The sequence below is a fragment of the Symphodus melops genome, assembly GCF_947650265.1.
Source record: "Symphodus melops genome assembly, chromosome: 11".
NCBI lineage: Eukaryota > Metazoa > Chordata > Actinopteri > Labriformes > Labridae > Symphodus > Symphodus melops.
In genome coordinates, this window is record NC_136701.1 from 11,120,333 (window position 1) to 11,138,730 (window position 18,398).

General features: G+C 40.0%; 2 protein-coding genes across 2 annotated transcripts in view; one reads left to right on the forward strand and one right to left on the reverse strand.

Moving 5' to 3' along the window:
* Window positions 1-342: 342 nt before the first annotated feature.
* LOC306832014 (protein phosphatase 1D-like) lies at window positions 343-7,456 on the reverse strand. Its single transcript, XM_079356373.1, is given in 7 exon segments — window positions 343-2,326; window positions 2,329-2,620; window positions 3,697-3,924; window positions 4,119-4,300; window positions 4,867-4,991; window positions 5,119-5,347; window positions 6,732-7,456. Coding segments are annotated over 7 exon segments (1,665 nt in total). The 5' UTR covers window positions 7,225-7,456; the 3' UTR covers window positions 343-2,210.
* A 4,821-nt stretch (window positions 7,457-12,277) lies between these two features.
* The window catches only part of LOC306831444 (roundabout homolog 1-like), a 98,074-nt gene continuing 91,953 nt past the window's right edge, over window positions 12,278-18,398 (forward strand). The window contains exon 1 of the mRNA XM_079355555.1: window positions 12,278-12,479. The gene's annotated coding sequence lies outside the window, so the exon portion shown is untranslated. The remainder of the gene's footprint in view (window positions 12,480-18,398) is intronic.

Below are 18,398 nucleotides of genomic sequence, written 5' to 3' on the forward strand. Positions count from 1 at the left end.
CTCACAACCCCCCAGGGGGTCCCAACTCCAAATTTGGGAAGCGCTGACCCTCGACCTGTTCAATTTAAAGCCCTTTCCGATTAAACACGCTGTATAAAAGGAAACCGACCAGTGGAGGCAGGTGGTTTCATGCTGGTACATCATGGCCATCTACTGGAACATAGTGGAATTGCCAGTAACCCTGCACAAGCGCAAAGATACACAGAGCACTACCTCAGTGTTTAAACAGTCCCTTCATATTGAAATAAAACACAGATAGCGTTCTGAAGTCCTCAATACTCAGCAGTCCCTGCTCAAAACTCCAGAGCAGACATAGTAATAAACTCGACACCACAACAGATGTGACAGCACCAATTGAAAAATGACAACTTTATTACAACACAGAGACATTATATTATCAGCCACTTTGAAAGTATGTAAGTTATACAGTTAGTCTTGAAACCTGGCTGCAGTGGATATGAAGCCAGAACCAAGTATTGTAAATGTCAACAAAACAAACCACATGCTCATGAAATTCCATAACCTCTGAACACTTCACAACATACAGAGTAGATCCGAGCATGCCAGACTCCTGGAATATCCATTGACTTTGCATAATAATGTACTGTACAAATTTGTATTGCATATTGAAGTATTGTACAAAACAAACACACTGCTCTGGAATATTACTGAGAAACATTAACAGGGGTTTATTTTCTGCAGCATGAACACTTGAGATGGGGGGGGGGGGGGGGGACAGAGGGTGCATGATAAATGGTTGAAGCTGGGCCACAGCCATACTTACAATGACACATCAGGAAGAATCACACTTGTATGAAGCACCTCTGACTGGTTTGCGAAGGCAAACATGACGCTTAAATTCAAAAAAGAAGGCAAACAAATCCGCTAGAACACTCGCTGAGCTGCCATAATAAAACAAGTTAGAAGTTTGACCGCTATCAACCAAGCATGGGGGCACTTCTTGTTTATGACACAAGTACCATAATGTGTTTTATGTGCGGATTAAAACACAATTTATGGATGCAAAACACGCACACACACACACACACATGCACAATATGAAAACACAGAGGAAGACCAATTCTACTGGTGCTGGTACCGAGTAGACACTTCAAATAAACACATGAAGGTCCAAGCTGCCTTTGAACCACTTTCAAGAGAGGCACAGGTATTGGTCAAGACTTGTTCATCATTACCCAACATCCTGTGCTTCTCATAGTGACACCTTAAAAAAAGGATGGATACATCCACGGTTTAAAAACTTAATACAGTTAATTGACCAAATCAAACATGGAGACAGTTGGAAAGGATCAATATTAATCTCCAGAAGAGCCATCAAAGGGTCAGTTCCCTAAAATATATATATATATGAATGTACTATGCTAAATATAATCATCACTTTTTGTTGTATTTTTGGGGGTTTCAGTGAACTGACCCTTTAAACATCCTCACATACAATGCATGAGATACAGCGAGTAGCTTAAAGGAGAAGTTCTGATCATGATGGTTCATTATTTGCCACTTGTAAAGACAAAAAAAACCCCAATGACATAGATGTCAAATCAGCCCCCTAAGAACGACCTCACACTCTGCGTTTGTCAATTTACTCTCCACGTCTTCGAGCTCTTCAGTAATTGGCTGTCAGAGTCTCCTAATTGAACCAGAAAGTCAAGCATCTTAAAGGCTCCAGGAGAATAAATGTCAAACGACGAGTGTGAGGTTTGAACCAATCCAGAAAAGTTGGAACAGCGTAAAAGAGTTGGTTTATTTAATAAATGGAATCACTGGAAGGCTGCCTGTGTCAGCGTTCATGTTGACTGTAGTTCTCTCAGATTGTAGTCATTGTTTCTTTTTTCTTTAAATAACTTCTTTTTTTTTTTAATATATATACTATACATACTTTGAAGTATGAAAATAGATTGTGTAGATTGAACAGATCGAAAATTCTTAAAATTTCTGCGAACATTAAAATTTTCATGAGGGGGGGGGGGAGAAAGAGAAGAAGTACACATTAATCAGGTCACACATTTACAATCTCAAATTTCTCAGGAATTTACAAAAACAAAGAGACTTTTTTTTTTAGAAAAAAAAAAAAAAAAGAATACATCTAAGATTAGGACTTGTAGCACACCGAAGTTGACCTTACGTGATGTATTCGTCCCGGTCTCTCAAAAAAAAAAAAAAAAAAAAAAGTTTATATGAGAGAGGACTCAGCACACGCACAAGGCAGAGTTGCAGTGCTGTGGTAGGATACTGCAGTCCTCAGAGGAGCTTCTTTGACTGGGTTGTGCGCCGCTAACAGGCGTCTCCTTGGGGACGCTTTTGTCGGAGGGGCGGCGGCGGGGCGGCCGCGACCTCCGCTTTCAGCCGGTGTGTTCGGGGAACGGCGAGACCTTTTTAATGGAGGACGACATGTAACACAGTCCACTTGGGTTGTGGAGTCTTGCTTTTCGAAAACATTCACGGAGCCCTCCGATGGGGGCAGCGTGACCCTCATCGAGTCAACGTCAGGTGAGAGGCGCGCTGTGGCGCAGTAAGCTGCTTCGTACAGCCCCAGCGCCCGCTCCAGAGCCGTGGAACTGTCTTTAAAAGGGCAGGGAGCGTTCACTGCGTCACCCGGCTAAAAATAAAACAAACGAGAAAATCTGGTCAAAAACGGAAAACCTCTGAAAATGTAATATTTTCTTTTCTTAATGTTTGAAATCAATTTGTTGATTCAATAATACACACATTATTTAACCTCTTTAACAAAAAAAAAAAAAAAAAAAAACTCAACCCTCCAATGATCACTCTAAATGAGAGACACGCGAGTAACGATGACACAAGCGATAACATGGATTATGGATCTGTTCTGTTTGAACACAAAACCACACGACCAGCCTGGAACATTATCAGTCTTCACACCGAATCACCTGATTCAAACCTGCATGTGATTTGTGTTCAGTCTGTGGTCATTTTAACGTGCCAGCTGTTTCGCTGTCTCCCTCTAGTGGCTGGTGTGTGTGTGTGTGTGTGTGTGTATATGTGTGAAAAGGTTCAATGTGGCACTCTTAAATGCTTGTCATCTTTTTAATGGTTACCTCACTTTGATGAAGAACACATTGAACGACACAGCTAATCTACAGTTTACTTTGTAGCAGCGCTCAACCAGCTGTGTGGGTCACCAGGTTCATCTAACAGACACATTAAAATCAGTTGAGCTGACACTTTCATACATTTTTTTTTCTTTTTTTTTTTTTTTTTAAAACTGAGCAGTCACCTCACTACCACTCCAGGCACGGCCATCCCTCATGTTCTTCTCCATATATCTCATCTTCTTCAAAAAACATGTCATCCTCATGCTCCGCCTGTTGGCCCCGAAAACAAAAGAGTGATTTGTTGAAACCAAGAGTCCACTGAAAAGTATCTGCAGCTATTGACCTGAAGTCAGCAGCTATTTTTGACTTCACATTTTAGAAAAAGGTGAAAAGTAGCACAATGACACTTAAAGAAAAATGAGCTGGAATATATCAGGACAATGCAGTGAATAGCAAACAACAAAACGCACAAATATTCTGTTTTGGGGTTGTTGTTTTTTTCCCCCACTGTCAAAGCAGTGCTGGAGAGGTACTTCCCCCAGCATTGACTGACTCTACATGTCACTTCCTGATGAAATACTGCAAAAGGAGATGGATGGAGCGAAGGTTTGGCACTGACCTTTGGGACCTCACACGTGTTGTAAGTCGTTCCTGGGTACGGAACATGGTCGATTCCTGTGGCCATGTCAACAACGATCTCATCTCGGTGCATCGGGATGGGGGGGCCGTCGCGCTCCTGCAGGGCCAGGACAATAACTGTGGTGTTGTCTGCTCGGAGCATTCGCTCTTTCCAGAACAATAGAGCTGTAGCTCCCAGCCGCCTGGCGCATGACATCCCCTTTGGTCCCTGGGAGCGGGAAAGGAAAAAAATAAAAGCAGATGAAGGAGAAAACAAGTGATTTAAAAAAAGAAAGAAAAAAGAAGTGTGTTACAACCCTCTATCGCTCTGATGCTTTCAAAGTAGCGTGATTCAAATCAAAACGACAAAAAAAAAAAAAAAAAAAAAAAAAAGCAGAGACGAGTTTCATCGTGTACACTAACCACCATCTTGTCGTGGCTGGAACACATGTTGACCGCGTTTTTGGGAGGCATCATGTTCCAGAGTCCGTCGCTGCCGAGGATGACGTAGCGATGCCGTTTGGGATCAAGCGTCATGACGGTGGTGTCAGGCTCCGGGGAAACCACAAACTCGCCGCTGTAGAAATCGTAGCTCCACAGATCACCTTCAGGGACAGAGAGGCAGTTTTTTTTTTGTGTGTTTTTTTTTCCAGAACCTTAAATGTGAGTTTACAACAGATTGTGTTTTGTAATGTCGGCGAATTTTCCGAGGCTGATGAACACAAACACACCACATTGGTCTGTTAGCAGAGCTAGCGTGAGCTACACCTCACTGTTCCTCTGTCTCTCTGCTGTTCACGTGTTCCACAGTTAGCAGTGTCTACAACGCGCTCCATCTGAATGTAGAATCAATTCTAGACGGGAAGTAACGAGGTCAGTATGTGCATCAAAAAGGGTTCAGGAGCGGGTGCAGATAGCTTAGCGGGAAATGTTGTGCGCTCCATGTACGAAGGGTAAAGTCCTCATCGCAACGCCGTTTTTTTAAAAACACAAGCTGTGTGGAAAAACGTAGCCTCAAACATCTCTTAAGGCGACGTTTCTGTACTGTGAAGCTCCTGTATTGTGAGAACGATTGTGATGTGGTACATATGGAGTCGATGACATTTCTGGATGAATAATCAAACCAAACATATCGAATGCTCCAAACGATGGTAGGTTTTTTTTTTTGTACCGAGGGATCTGGCTACAGCCAGGAACGGGATCTGGTCAATGACTGTGCTCCTCCTCACGGGTCCGTTATGAGTCAGTCTGGGCCTCTTCCACACCACGCGGTTCACCCCGGATTTCTTCATCACACTACAGACACGACGAGGCAAAAAAATAAATCAAATTCAACAAACATGGCACGCGTTAAAGCTGGACATAACATACAGGCCCCTCCCCTCCCGGACTCCTCTGAATGCGGTCCTGTTCTCGGACTCACCTGCCACCCAGGCGTTCTATCCTTTCCTTTTCTTTAGGAAGTTCCGGTTTGTGGTCTTGTGTGACTTCGAGCGCCTGCAGCGTGATGTCAGAGTCGTTTTCTTGCACTCCCACCACCACCGCTGAATCCCCCACATGGGCGACGTACATGTGGACTCCGCGTATCACAATCACGCTGGCCGTGGTGCCTGACGTGCTGGGCAGGCCGGTGATGGTCTTTGGCCACTCCGCTGAGAGGGGGGGGGGGGAGAATACAAAGTCAGGTATTAAAGATATCTTCATTTTGTCATCGCGTCATAGTTGAAGGTTGCTTCTGCTGTTGTCGTTTGCTTTTATGATTTTTTTTCATCACACTGGCCTGCATATTTTGAACTCAGTAAAACCAGCGACAGAACATCAGATGCAGTTCAAACAGTAGTGATCAGTTATAACCAAGCACGAAACACAAACATGAAAACAAAGATGAACACTTCAGTTCAGCCTGCGAGTCCAATCAAATCTGCTGAACTTCAGCTGGCACGCACGCGACATCCTTACTGAGCCTCCACTGAGAGTTGAATCTGTGCGCCACACGCTGCTGAATTATCCTACCAGCATCAACAAGAGGTCCATAAAAAAAAAAAAACAGACCAATCAGGTTGTTTTCACAGAAAAGGAGAGCTTAGCAAAAGCTTACCTTCAGTGATCTAGATACACCGAGATCTGTTTGACGCGTCGTGATGCTCAACATAAGAACGAGCTATCATGATGACTGTCTTCAGCTTCATCAACTGGGATCATAAAGGTTGAACCATGTAACCATAGAAACTAATCCCTGCCATGCGCCTATTAGTTAACCTCTTCATTCAGCTCATCTTAGACAAACTTCAATAAAGCATAACGAGCTCTCCTACATTCCTTCATCGTCTTCGCTGCTTTGACTTTAAGTGACTTCTTTAATCTTCATTATGGCAGACGCGTTTCTCTCTCTCTCATAGATCAGATTAATTGACCCAAACAAGCATTTCTTTTTCCTCATTTTAACCCCTGACCCCTGCTCTACCAAACAGCTTCACTTTGACAGGCTTACAAAAGCCATGCTTTGTCATCTTTTAAACCGTAGTACAAGTTGATTAAAATCCTACTTTAACGTAATACTGGTTTTCTTCACATGGATCGTGTAGCCTGGTGTGATCAGAATGATGTGATTATTCTAATACACGCAGGTCATGTCAAAAATAAACTTCGTTTCCATCAAACCTTTTCTACTGAATGTAAACACAATAGAGTGGCCGCTGTTATGTCCATACAAGCACGAATATTGACTGAATGGAACAAAATGCAGCACTACAAAATTCACAATGTATGTTGTGTGTAAATGAATGTTTGTATTTTTTTTTTCTCGTCCATTCAGATGTGCTCAGATGCGTGTCGTGGTCAGATGTAAAGGGATGGGCTGGTTGGCAGATCATCATAACACCATCAGCTGAGTCCGATACCACTTCCGGTGACACAGTTTACAATCTAACCTCGCTGAAATGATCAGACAGTGCGAGCGAAAAGGCCGCTTCATCATACACAAAGATGACAAACACGACATGCAAGCTTTTCCCTCTGATGATGATGATGACTTACGCAGCTCTTTCCACATCGCATGGTGACAGGCGATGAAGCCTTTTTTAAGAGCGGCGCACACTTCACTGTGGTCTCTGGACCAAAACCCTCGCTGCCTCTTCAACAGTTCCCACAGATTCTCTCGTGCAAAGTGTGCAGCCTCCCGACCCCCGTGACCATCAAACACAGCGAAAAAAGCCACAGACTTCCGAGTGTCGACTACATGCTCCGCACTCTTGTTTCCTCGGTCCTCGTTCGAGAGACTCTCGACCCACACTGCAGAAGCCGGACCCGAGTCGGCCTCTACCTTATGTTCAAGTGTGGCATTTTCAGTCCGTTCGGTAGGTTCACTCTCCGTTTTTCCTTGTCCTCCATGCGTCTGAGACTTTTGGTAATCTTCGACCGACGACGGCGTCGGCTCGTACTCGATTCTTATCTCGACAACGTCCTCCATATATTTCCTCCCACCTTGCTCCGAAAACGCGCTCATACGAAACACTATGGATTCGTCCATGATTGTAAACGCCTAATAATAAATATTAAAGCGACACAATAGGTACATGGAGTTGCTAACTTTAGCTTTCAAGCTAATTTTTGAACCGTTTTTTTTTGCCGCGATTGTATGGCCGAAGGCTTCCTTCCTTTTTGTTTATCTTCTCCGAGACGTGCCTTTGTACGTAATGACGTCACGTTTTCCGCCTGTGATCTTAACGCATCCAATACGCATGGAAATCCTGAAGCCTTTACTGGCACTCTGAAGGCATTACAATTAGACCAGTGCCATTTATCTGTGTAAGCACCGAAAATATTTATTTTATTTTGTGCGTCACAATTATACACTTGAAGAACTGAACATTTATAAAACCAACTCTTAAAAGCATGAGGATACAAATCAACTCTTATCATTTACAATATTTTTTTACTGCGTCAATGCTGCTATTAAACACATTAAGGCTGCATCAGTCATTTAAAATTAATCAGCATTCATATCCATTGTGTGGTGCAGTAGCCTCCATAGCACACTGATGTATTAAACACTTGATGAAAACTTGAGACACTGCTTCTCACCAAAACATATTACCAAAGCCAATACATGTTCTGCCTGCACAAGCATTACCTTAATAGGCAGCAATAAAAAAAAAAAGATCAAGAGGTTGCATTGTTAGAATTCAAACTCTGCACATGAAGCCATATAGGGTTTTGCATAAAAGATAAGATATTGCTGTGCTTAGTTTAAGAAAATGACATGGCCATTGTTTACTGTATTATAATCAACACATTTAAATAAAACAACAGCAACAGTTTCCACTAAGAAGCAACAGCAATTTTACAGGCAATCTTCATTTTGTAGAGCACACTGTGTTTTTGCTTATATGTGTTGCTACAGTAATGCCAGATGGAGGCAGTATTAATCCAACCACATAACCTTAATTCTCCACCTTTACCCCATTTACACAAATTACACAAAAATATTCAAAAAGGGAATATAAACCCCCCCCCCACTAACTAAACAAGTGTAAGGAGTCAAATGTGATATATTTAAGAACTAGATTATCATGTTGTATAGTTTGCACATGAAAAACCCTTCACATTATCATACCACATGTATTTATTCAGGGCATGACAAGGTAATCCCACCTTTGTACATGATTATCAATGTCCTTTGTGAGATTTTGCAAGCGTTTATCTTTTGTTGCTAGTGACTCACTTGTACAAGACTGTACAATGTGGGAGATGTATATATTACACATATAGAAAGCCTTGTGTTGTATTTGTTTTGAGGTTGAGGCATGTGCACTTATATAATGCTGTTTTGTTCCATAAATTTCAGTCGTTGGTGAATTTCACAGACATTTTCAAAAACTTATCTTTGAGATGGATTTCAAAGGTCTTTCGAAAGCAGAAAACAAAAATGCTTCTCATTGCAACACAACAAAAACTCTGCAACCTGAATATCTGCATTCCTCTCAGCCCCCTCTCAGCAGCATTATGCTTTGCTGGTGGATTCCTCTTCTTTTTCCTCTTTCAGGGAAAATCTTTGTCTTTCTCCTGTGTGTGGGGAAAAAGAGGGTATAGAACGAGAGAAAAATAGATAGAGAGACAGAGAGAGAAAGAGAGGATACACGTGTTCAAAGGGAGAAATTGGAATTTCTCTCATTAGGCTTTCCCCCAGTGTCTCCCTTTTTCATCCCTTAATACCTGAAACCTGACCTTGATTTAAACCCTGAAAAAGCCATGTTTAGAATAGCCTTCTTCATTCATTTCTTTCTTTCTCTCTTAATACTATACTTTCACTCTTTCTTTCTTTCTTTCTTTCTTTCTTTCTTTCTTTCTTTCTTTCTTTCTTTCTTTCTTTCTTTCTTTCTTTCTTTCTTTCTTCTTTCTTTCTTTCTTTCTTTCTTTCTTTCTTTCTTTCTTTCCTCCTTTTTTTCCTCCTTTTTTTCTTCCTTTCTTTCCTCCTTTTTTTCCTCCTTTTTTTCTTCCTTCCTTTTTCCTGGCTTCATTCATTCTTCCTTTTCCTTCTTTCGTTCTTCACTCCTCTTAGACAGCTCTGTTCTAGCTTACTTTCTTTCTTTGGTTCTTCCTTTCTTTTTTCCCTCTCTTTTATTTTCACTTTTCTGTGTATGTCCATTAATAGTCCATCCCTCAGAGAGGTCCTCTGTGCACACAGGCCACAATTACAGATGAAGAGGCAGAGAGTGATTTCCATGTAAATGGTGTCAGAATGTCATTTTCAAGTGAAGCTGCTGAGAAAATGAATTCCTGAAGACGAAGGAGATTACCAAGGGGCATCGACACCTGGAAAGCATTCTCACAGATTCCCCATGCATCTCTGGTATAATGGTCCATCTATGAAAACTGTTTTGTTTGGCCCTCTGCATGTGTCGATGCTGAAGTGTCAGTCAGCCCAACCAAAGAAGGGGAAGGAAAAGGATTCAAATATTACCATATAAATGTATGGTAATGGAACCACTGGTCATTTTTTGATATGAGCAAATCACATTTAAACTTTGTCAGAGAGAGAGAGCAGTATTATTAAAAAGGACTTGGTTCCACATCAGTGTACAGTGCATACAAAGCATGATGATTAATTGGTGAGGATACATGGTAAATAAATAATCTGTGGACCTCTGTAGACCCCTGGGCTGGTCATTAGTCTATTTGACACATTCACCGTGCGGTTAAAGAAACAAAAATTAAGACCTAGACCAATAATGGAGCGAGGCACGGAGCGGATCAAGGGTCAACAGGTTCCTGAGATCGCAATCCAAATAAGAAATATCTGGAAAATGGCCATTTTAGATCCCTTCAGAGAGGTTTGGACAGTAGAAAGGCAAATCATGTCCCTGCGTCTGCTGTTTGAATTACCTTGTGAGAATAGAAATAAATTAAAGCTTGTTTTGGCACATTATCCAGCATGGAAATGTTTTGAATGCAAATGCTGGAAATAATCAGTGAATATAACCTTGCATGCACTTATACCCATTATATTTTGAGATCTATACAGATATCTTAGAATCAGATGCAATTTAGGCCTTTTATTAATCATGCAATGTAATACTTCCCCTCACATCACATGCATACACCTCACATCAGTTATAATGTCTTCATTTGAAGGTTTAAAACACATATTTAGAAGCCAAGCACTTTAAATAACATTGATATTTCACCTTTTTGTAATCATATCAAGAGTTTCATGTAAATGTGGAGCTGTCATTCTTGCGTCATAGTGTTGTATTCATTTGCAGTTGCATCAGTAGTGTGAACTAGACCAGAGATGTGCATGATGACAACCTAAGCTTTCAAGTGTTTAAACAACGAGAAGAACGTGTGAGAAAGAGCCAAAGGTAAGTCCGTAGAAAGGGAATCACAACCAAACATCAAGATACATGCTGTAAATGAAAAATGTCCCATTCCGTCTGTGTCTCAGCTCAACTCTGAACCAAAAGTGACTGACGTGGTCATTCTTTTTTTTTTTTTTTTTTTTTTTTTTTTTAAACATTCTTGGCAGAGAGGACCAAGAGTTTCCTCTCGAGATGATGATCTTTCCAATGTCACACTCAGAAGTCTGCTGCTGTCAGCATGATAGATGACCATGATATTGACTTGAGGTTAATTCAAAACCGCGCCGCTGAGTTCGATGAAGGATCTCGATAAGGACGCTGCTGATAAGAGTGCAGGTGAAAAGAAAATTGTATTGGGTCAGACGCCCTGCTGCCCCTCAGACTCTTTAACTTTTTTCCCCCCCCACCATTTCTCCGCATGAATCCTTGCTTACAATAGTTGAAAGAGCTGAATGTTCTCCTTACAAATGCTCGGAACCTGACCAATACACATTTACGTTTAAAGTAAGCCGTGCAGGTCTTTTTCATGCATAAAGTAAAGTGATTTACTCTCAGTTCAGAGTGAACATTAGATTCTGGGAATGAATATAGTAACATCACAGCATAGCTTGAACTATGTGGCTGATCTGCATGTTACACAAAGTGTATACATGAAGCACTTAATTTGTTTTAAACGCTGAGCCCATCACATTGACACCGGGTAGATTGAATTGAAAACGTGGCGAATGAGCAACGCTGCGGATCAATTCTTCTTTTGTTATACACATCATTACACAGAAGAAGATGCAACCATCACTCTTTTCAGACAATGGGGGGAAAAAAATCAATTAATGTTGATACTATTTATGTGTAAGAACACTTGAACTGGTATTGAAATTTAAGAAAGATGAAGTCTGTAGCTTGAGACTACATAAAAGACATGCAAGTCAGGTAGACTGAAAAATCTAATATATCTCCTTCCTTGTGTGTAAACGTGTTTGTGTTTGCTATCTCCATGATGAATTGGAGTGTTTTTCTGCCTTGTGGCCCATGCATGCTAAGGTCCCAGCACCCCCACTGTATACCCGATTGGAGTAAAAAATAAATGGGCAAAAACCTTTTCGATTTCATTCAGTGACAGAGACAGAGGCAGGCTGCTTCTTTTTTTTTTTTTTTTCTGCAGGTGAACATGGACTCTGTGGGATGCTTTTTTCTGCAGATTGTGAACAACAATTCAGGGATGTGTGGTATTGAAAAAACCTACACACACTGTGATTGTCTATCCACTGCTGCAGGTAACAGGAGCTGTGTTGCTCCTGTTGGAAAAACCATCAAAAATATACAGCGGGTATAGTAAATACAGAATGGACTTCAAATTGTGGAAAAACCGTGGAAGTGTAAAGCTCATTTTGCATTACAATCTGCCATAAATAATGAGCTATATAGCTGATCAATCCTGATGGTATGTTTTAGCAGTGTTGTTGCATTTAGGATAAATAGAACCTAAAAAATATAAACCTTCCTTTGCCATCTCCACTTCCTAATAATCCGAGAAAACAAAAATCAATATGCTAATCTGATTGTTGAAATTCAACATTTTCCAGTGTCCTTGAGTGTGTGAGGCTTAATCTGTAAGCATGAATTGTCTGAGTGCAGCCTTAGGACCCTGAGGATATTGGACCTAGGTTGCTGCAGAGGTAGGTTTGTGATTTGTATGCACCCCATCTGATAGCGTCTCCTGGATCACAGATGGATTATTTTGGCTTTTCCTTTAGCATCGGCTTCTTCTTTTGATTGTTCCTCCTTTTTTTTGTTGCAGGTTGGCAATCCTTTTCTTTCTTTTCTTTGCTTACATTGTTGGGTGCATCAAACATATGCACAGGCAGAGATTTTTCACTTTACAAGAGAAAATGGAACAATAATGCTGGAGGGATAACCTGCAGAGGTAAGTTTTAAAGTTGTACTCGTTCTTACAAGGGAAGTGTGGTTGGTTGCATTAGTCATTTCACTACTGTAAGTGCACATGCGTTTGGCAAAGGTGGCGTCAGAGGGAATGAATCGTTTCCCTGCCCATTGATTCACAGAGGAGCAGATGCTGTCCACGTGCTGGGTGCTGAAAGTTATCTGTTGCTAATACAAATTTGTAGTGAAGGTTCTTTGTATTCTGAAGACTGTATGTTGCAAGACAAACAACTTTGTAATTATAATTCTTATTCCTTTATATTTTTTTCTTTCAATATTTTTTACTGGAGAAGTTAAACTTGTATTTCATGTAAGCAGCACATGGTTCTTCTTAATTATTAATATAAAAAGACTCTCTAAAATCTCACTGCTGCATTCAATGAACAAATCTAAGAATCAAAGATGTTTTCTTTGTGGTTCTGAGGTTTCATTTGCTTTTTGTCTGGACCCTGATCCTGAAAATCCTTCTGCGATTTTTTTTAAACCCCAAAAGGGATTTAGTGATGGATGTGTAACAATTTCTAAAATAACATTCAAACAAACCCAAACTCATTTCTTAATGGATCCCTAAATCTGTTGAATTCGTTGTGTTTGGGTGTACCATCAGCTCAAAAAAAAAAAAAAAAAAGAAAAGAAAAACCTTTTCTGTAAATGTGTTTCTCTAACTGACTCGCCTGGCCACATAAAAGGAAGATATCTGCACAGGCTGAGGAGGCAGTGTGATAAGCCTCCTACAGTAAAGCATCGACTGAAAAATCCATTGCCAAGTTGAGTGGAGTCACTGGATTCATCCACTATTAAATCCTTTAATCTGTAAATGCCTTCAAGCAGGCCTGAGGTGTTTCTCAAGAAGGGATGAAACAAAGGTTTGCTGCAGTAAAGGTAACTTGCTGTGAGGTCATTAATATTTTCTTCTTTCTTCCTTACATCAGAATTTTTCTCAAATATGTATGAAAACTAATACCTCTTTCAGAACCATGTGCTGTATAAAAGAGAGAATTTAGCCTCTTGGTCTTATAAGTGAGTGGCGGGGGCACTAGTTAATCTCCATGGGTACACTCTAACCCTCAGACCTTTGCTGAATGTCATTCCCCACATCCTCTCCTAGTATTTTCTGACTTCCTTCAGCCTTATTTTTTTATCAAATAAAGATATAATCACCAAAAACAGAAGAGACCGACGCAAAAGGGTCTTGAACCTGATTTATTTTCAAATGGGAAACAGGGGGCCACTGCACTTGTCATGTGGTAGAATTTGCTCAGTTCACATGGCTACAGTACAAATGAGAAAATCACCTCTCTGTCTTTTTGGTTTTTGACATTGCTGAAATTTAAAACAGTGGAACGCAGCAGCTTTGTCCACTTCTCCTATACAGCCATTGTACTAAAGATTTTTTTTTTAATTTAAAGTTCAAATGCAATTAGATATATGTCTTCAGAGACTTTGACCCTTCACAGGCTGTGTCAAGTGTCAATCGTGTCAATGTACAAAACCACTTTGGTGAGTTCACTATTTTGATCATTAAATTAAAAAAAGTGATTACCTTTTTTTTAATGGTTTATTTGATGGGGAGTAATACAATGTACATAGACAAACTGAAAACAACACTCCATCGCTAGTTTTATAGTGTTCAAAATTAATGCAAATTATCTGAAAACAAAAATAAATACATTGGAAAGATAAGTACAATAACGGCATGCCAGTTAAAGGATGCTTTTTCTGGGTTACTGCATGTGTGATGTGTTGGTATGATGTTTAAGGAATACGTGTGTGTGTATAAAAAGAAAGAGAGACTGCTTTGAGTGACTGGTGGTGAACCATCGGAAGGTGTGGATAGAGGGGGAAGGGTTGAGATTGAAACTTGTTGTAACAACTATGATTTTCATCATCTTCATTATGCCAATCATGAAATTCTTAATGTGACATCAGTGAGGAAATATTATACACTAGTTGACAAATGTCCCAAAAGAGATTGTGGAAAGGAATACATCACAAACTGTATAAAATATGGACATTGTCTTTGTGATGTCATCCATGGTCTCCATATGGTAAATGATGACTCCAATAACTTTTTTCTCATCGAGACTCAGGCAAAGAGTTGAAGCGGAGGCAGGGTCAATGTACTTTTATGGTGCTGAAACATGCCCAACTAGCTTGTCTAACCTGGAGTCAAAACAACATGAATGAAGCCAACTGTTTAGCAAAATGGATTTTGCTAAAGATAAACCTAACTTTCTTTGTTGATGAGCTCAATATGTTGATGCTCCTCTACATTAAACTCTCTCTATAGTGAGTAGCGTGTAGTGAATTAGCAAATGATTTAGGACATTACCATATCTTGGTCATTCCTCCTTATAGAGTCAGAGTTCACTGCTCCTTGTGGCTCCTTCATTGGATCATCTGTTTCTCCTTGGGCTACTTCCTTTACTCCATATTGCCTACTCAGCCAACTATGACTTGTCACCATGAGCCCTGACAGAGCCCCAGACGTTGCCTCTCATATTTTTAATATCCTTTGTCTTGCTCTGATAGCTCCCATAATGCATTATAGTGGCAGTGATGAAAGCCTGCATTTGTCTCCCTGTCCATTTCCCCGAAAGAAGCCGCCATATGTCAGCGATAACTGCCAGATGTTGATAAGAACTCTCAAGTCTAACATACAGAGACGAGAGCCTTGTAACATTAAGGTATGAGATATATATGGCTACTATATTTGATTGACAGTAATATATGGAGGTGGTTTGCTTGTTGTGAGTATATTAAATGTATGAATCTGTCTGGATAGTAAAGCATACACCTCCCACTGTTGCCTTGATTTAGACTCTTGTGCAGAAAATAGTCAGTGAATCATGCTTCCTGCTTGTGCCCCCTGCTTTTCCTTAGCATCCCTGTGGAGTTGTATTATAGAGCTGCTGATTAACCATCAAACCTGTGTCTACAATGTGCACAGAGATTTAATATGTTTGCCTTTAAACATGAACGTTTATAAAACCATCTAGCAAAGTGCTCTGACGTGAAGGATAGGTGTGTCTCTTTCAGAAAATGCTACAGGTGCATTGAAATATGTCTTCTTCTCCTTGCAATTTGCGCCCACTTCAAGGTAAATATGTCTCTTGAATCAAAGTATCTTTCCTGCACCTTTTGACAGCACGTACGTGGTACAACATATTGCATTGCATGTATCTGTCTCTATGAATGCAGGGAATTGGACTTAGAAGAGAGCAAACGATTGAAGGAGGTGTTGGGGGGGGGGTGTTCTGGGAGCTGATTCCGTTCACGCTCCGGTGCTTGCTACAGTATGTGATCTGTCTGCTGTGACATAGGGGGAGCTCCTGCTCTGTCTTATTGACAATATGTTAGATGGTAAGCTGTGATTATTCCCCCAGCAGACAGAGGGAGGAAGAGGAAATCAGCAGTCCTGTCTCCTTTGATCTGCAGACTCATCCCCATTAGAGCTTAGAACCTGTGCAGATGACTTTTAAAGATATTTTATGATCATTTATATCAATAAGGACATCATGGTTACGTTTAATGTTTTTGCACAAAAATGTACACATTTGTCCAATTTTGAGGACAGCACATACTATATCCAACAGTTATCTTTAATGAACTATCATTACACTTAAACTGATGTGTTTAATGTATTTTTTTTTAAAGAAAATTCCTCTATTCTCTTCACTAATACTCTATCACACAAGGCACAAGAGAAAAGTACAAAAGTATGTGTTGCCTACAAATGCTTTAAATCTTCACATATTGCACCCTTTGCCTTGTCTTTATTGTATTTATTAAATCTGCCCCATACTTTATCTTATTTATATATTAGGTTGTAAGTGTTGTTGTTTAAAGCTAACATTTTCAAAAGGTCTTCTACACACATATCACACTGACATTTATGCTTTTCTCTTTCATTCATTTTTTTTTCTCTCACTGACATATTTTTTTAAATTGTATCTTAGATTTAATATACTTCCCCCTTCTACACTCCCCCTCTGCCAATCTTTTCTCTATATTACTCATAAGATGTGTGAGATAAAACTAAACAATGCAATGTTATTATAACCACCCACATTTAATATTCAGCAGTCAGTAAAATGCAATATTCCTCGCTCATTAGGTTTATAATATCTCCACATGTAGTTATTTGTGTCAGCAGATTTCAATATGAATGGTGTTAATATTGAATATCATGCTACTATGTAATATATGTTTGTCTGGCTTTCATAGCTTTAGAAAACATCAGCATATTTACTGTATCAGCCAAACAATGTTTTTAACCATCCTTAAGATGCTTTTACTACAGAGTTGTGGAGCTTTTATTAAGGCATCCTATGAATGAATATGCTTAGCTTGAATTGACATAAGAGTACCGTAAATTCCGTACTATTGAGCGCACCTGGATATAAGCCGCACCGGCTAAAAATAAGTAAATAAATGTATTTGTACATATATAAGCCGCACTTGATTATAAGCCGCAGGTGTCCACGCTATAACAAGAGCTATTTACACAGACGTAGGCTACCGGTAACATCCGCAAATACTGTAGCGTCCGTACGGACGTTAAAGGACGACGAGAGCGTTCAATAATAACTTTTAATAACCCGATCACTGTCGGCCGTGACCACGCCGTTTACAGCAGAGAGCAACACATAACTTGCCGTAACAATCCAACTCTCTCCCCCAGCGTTCTCTCATACAGCCACTCAACACGTTCTCGCTGGTGCATTCACTGACTCTCCACATAATCGGAATTATGAACACATTATCAACTACTGACTTTACAACATGAACCGTTACAATACGAAGCCTAGCCGACGGTGTCTGTAACACGGCTGAAGAAAAAGATGACCGTAATATATTTCACAAGAAAAAGTCCATCCATTCACTGCCTCAGAATGACTTCATTACTCACTTCCTCAGTCTCTGTTGTCGCTGTCAGTGTCATCTTAACGTGCAGCAGCTCTGTTAGCTTCTTTGATAGCCAGGTCGATCGCCGTTAACTTGAAAGCTGCATCATATGTATTTCTCCGTGTGTTTTCCATCATGAGGGTGCGTGCATGAAGCGCAAAATGACTGATATTAAGATCCGACGTGACGAAGTCAAATGTTTTTGCGGCAAAAGCTCATTGTCCCCCATAAAAAATCCATGCATTAGCCGCACCGGAGTAGAAGCCGCAGTGCTCGAAGTGTGAGAAAAAAGTAGCGGCTTATAGTCCGGAATTTACGGTACTAATTTCATGAAAATGATTAGGATTAGGATGAGGAACAAAATATGACAAAAGATCTTTATTTTTAACTGTTTATACAGTTCCACTAAAAGCTCTATGAATACAGTGGTACTTTGAGCTAAATGCTAGTTAGCGTTCTAACATGCCGTCATGGAAGTTGCTAAAGATTAATAGATGAAACAATTAGCACGATAAACATATTTCACAGTTATCATAGAGACGTGCTTACTTAAACTCACAAAGTTGAGAAATGTAATGCTACTAAGGTTAATGGTTAATGTAATGATTTTTGCAGGTGTTGATAAACCAAAGTAGTGGACAAATTAGTTTTTAATTTTTGTTTATTGATTTGAATTGTGTATATTATACTTTTGTTTTGTTTCGTTTTAGAGCTTCCTGCCCAGGAGCCACAGATGTAAATAGCTTCATAGTTAACTCTGGCCCAACAGTTATGTTGCACATGGACCAAGTCAAAATAAACCATTAAACCAGACTAAACTTAACTAAGCTATAATAGACTAAACTAAACTAAACTAAACTACACTAAACTAAACTAAACTAAACTAAACTAAACTAAACTAAACTAAACTAATCTAAACCAAACTAAACTTAACTATAGTGGAATAAACAGAACAAAGCTAAGCTAAACTAGACCAGAATACTTTAACTGATAA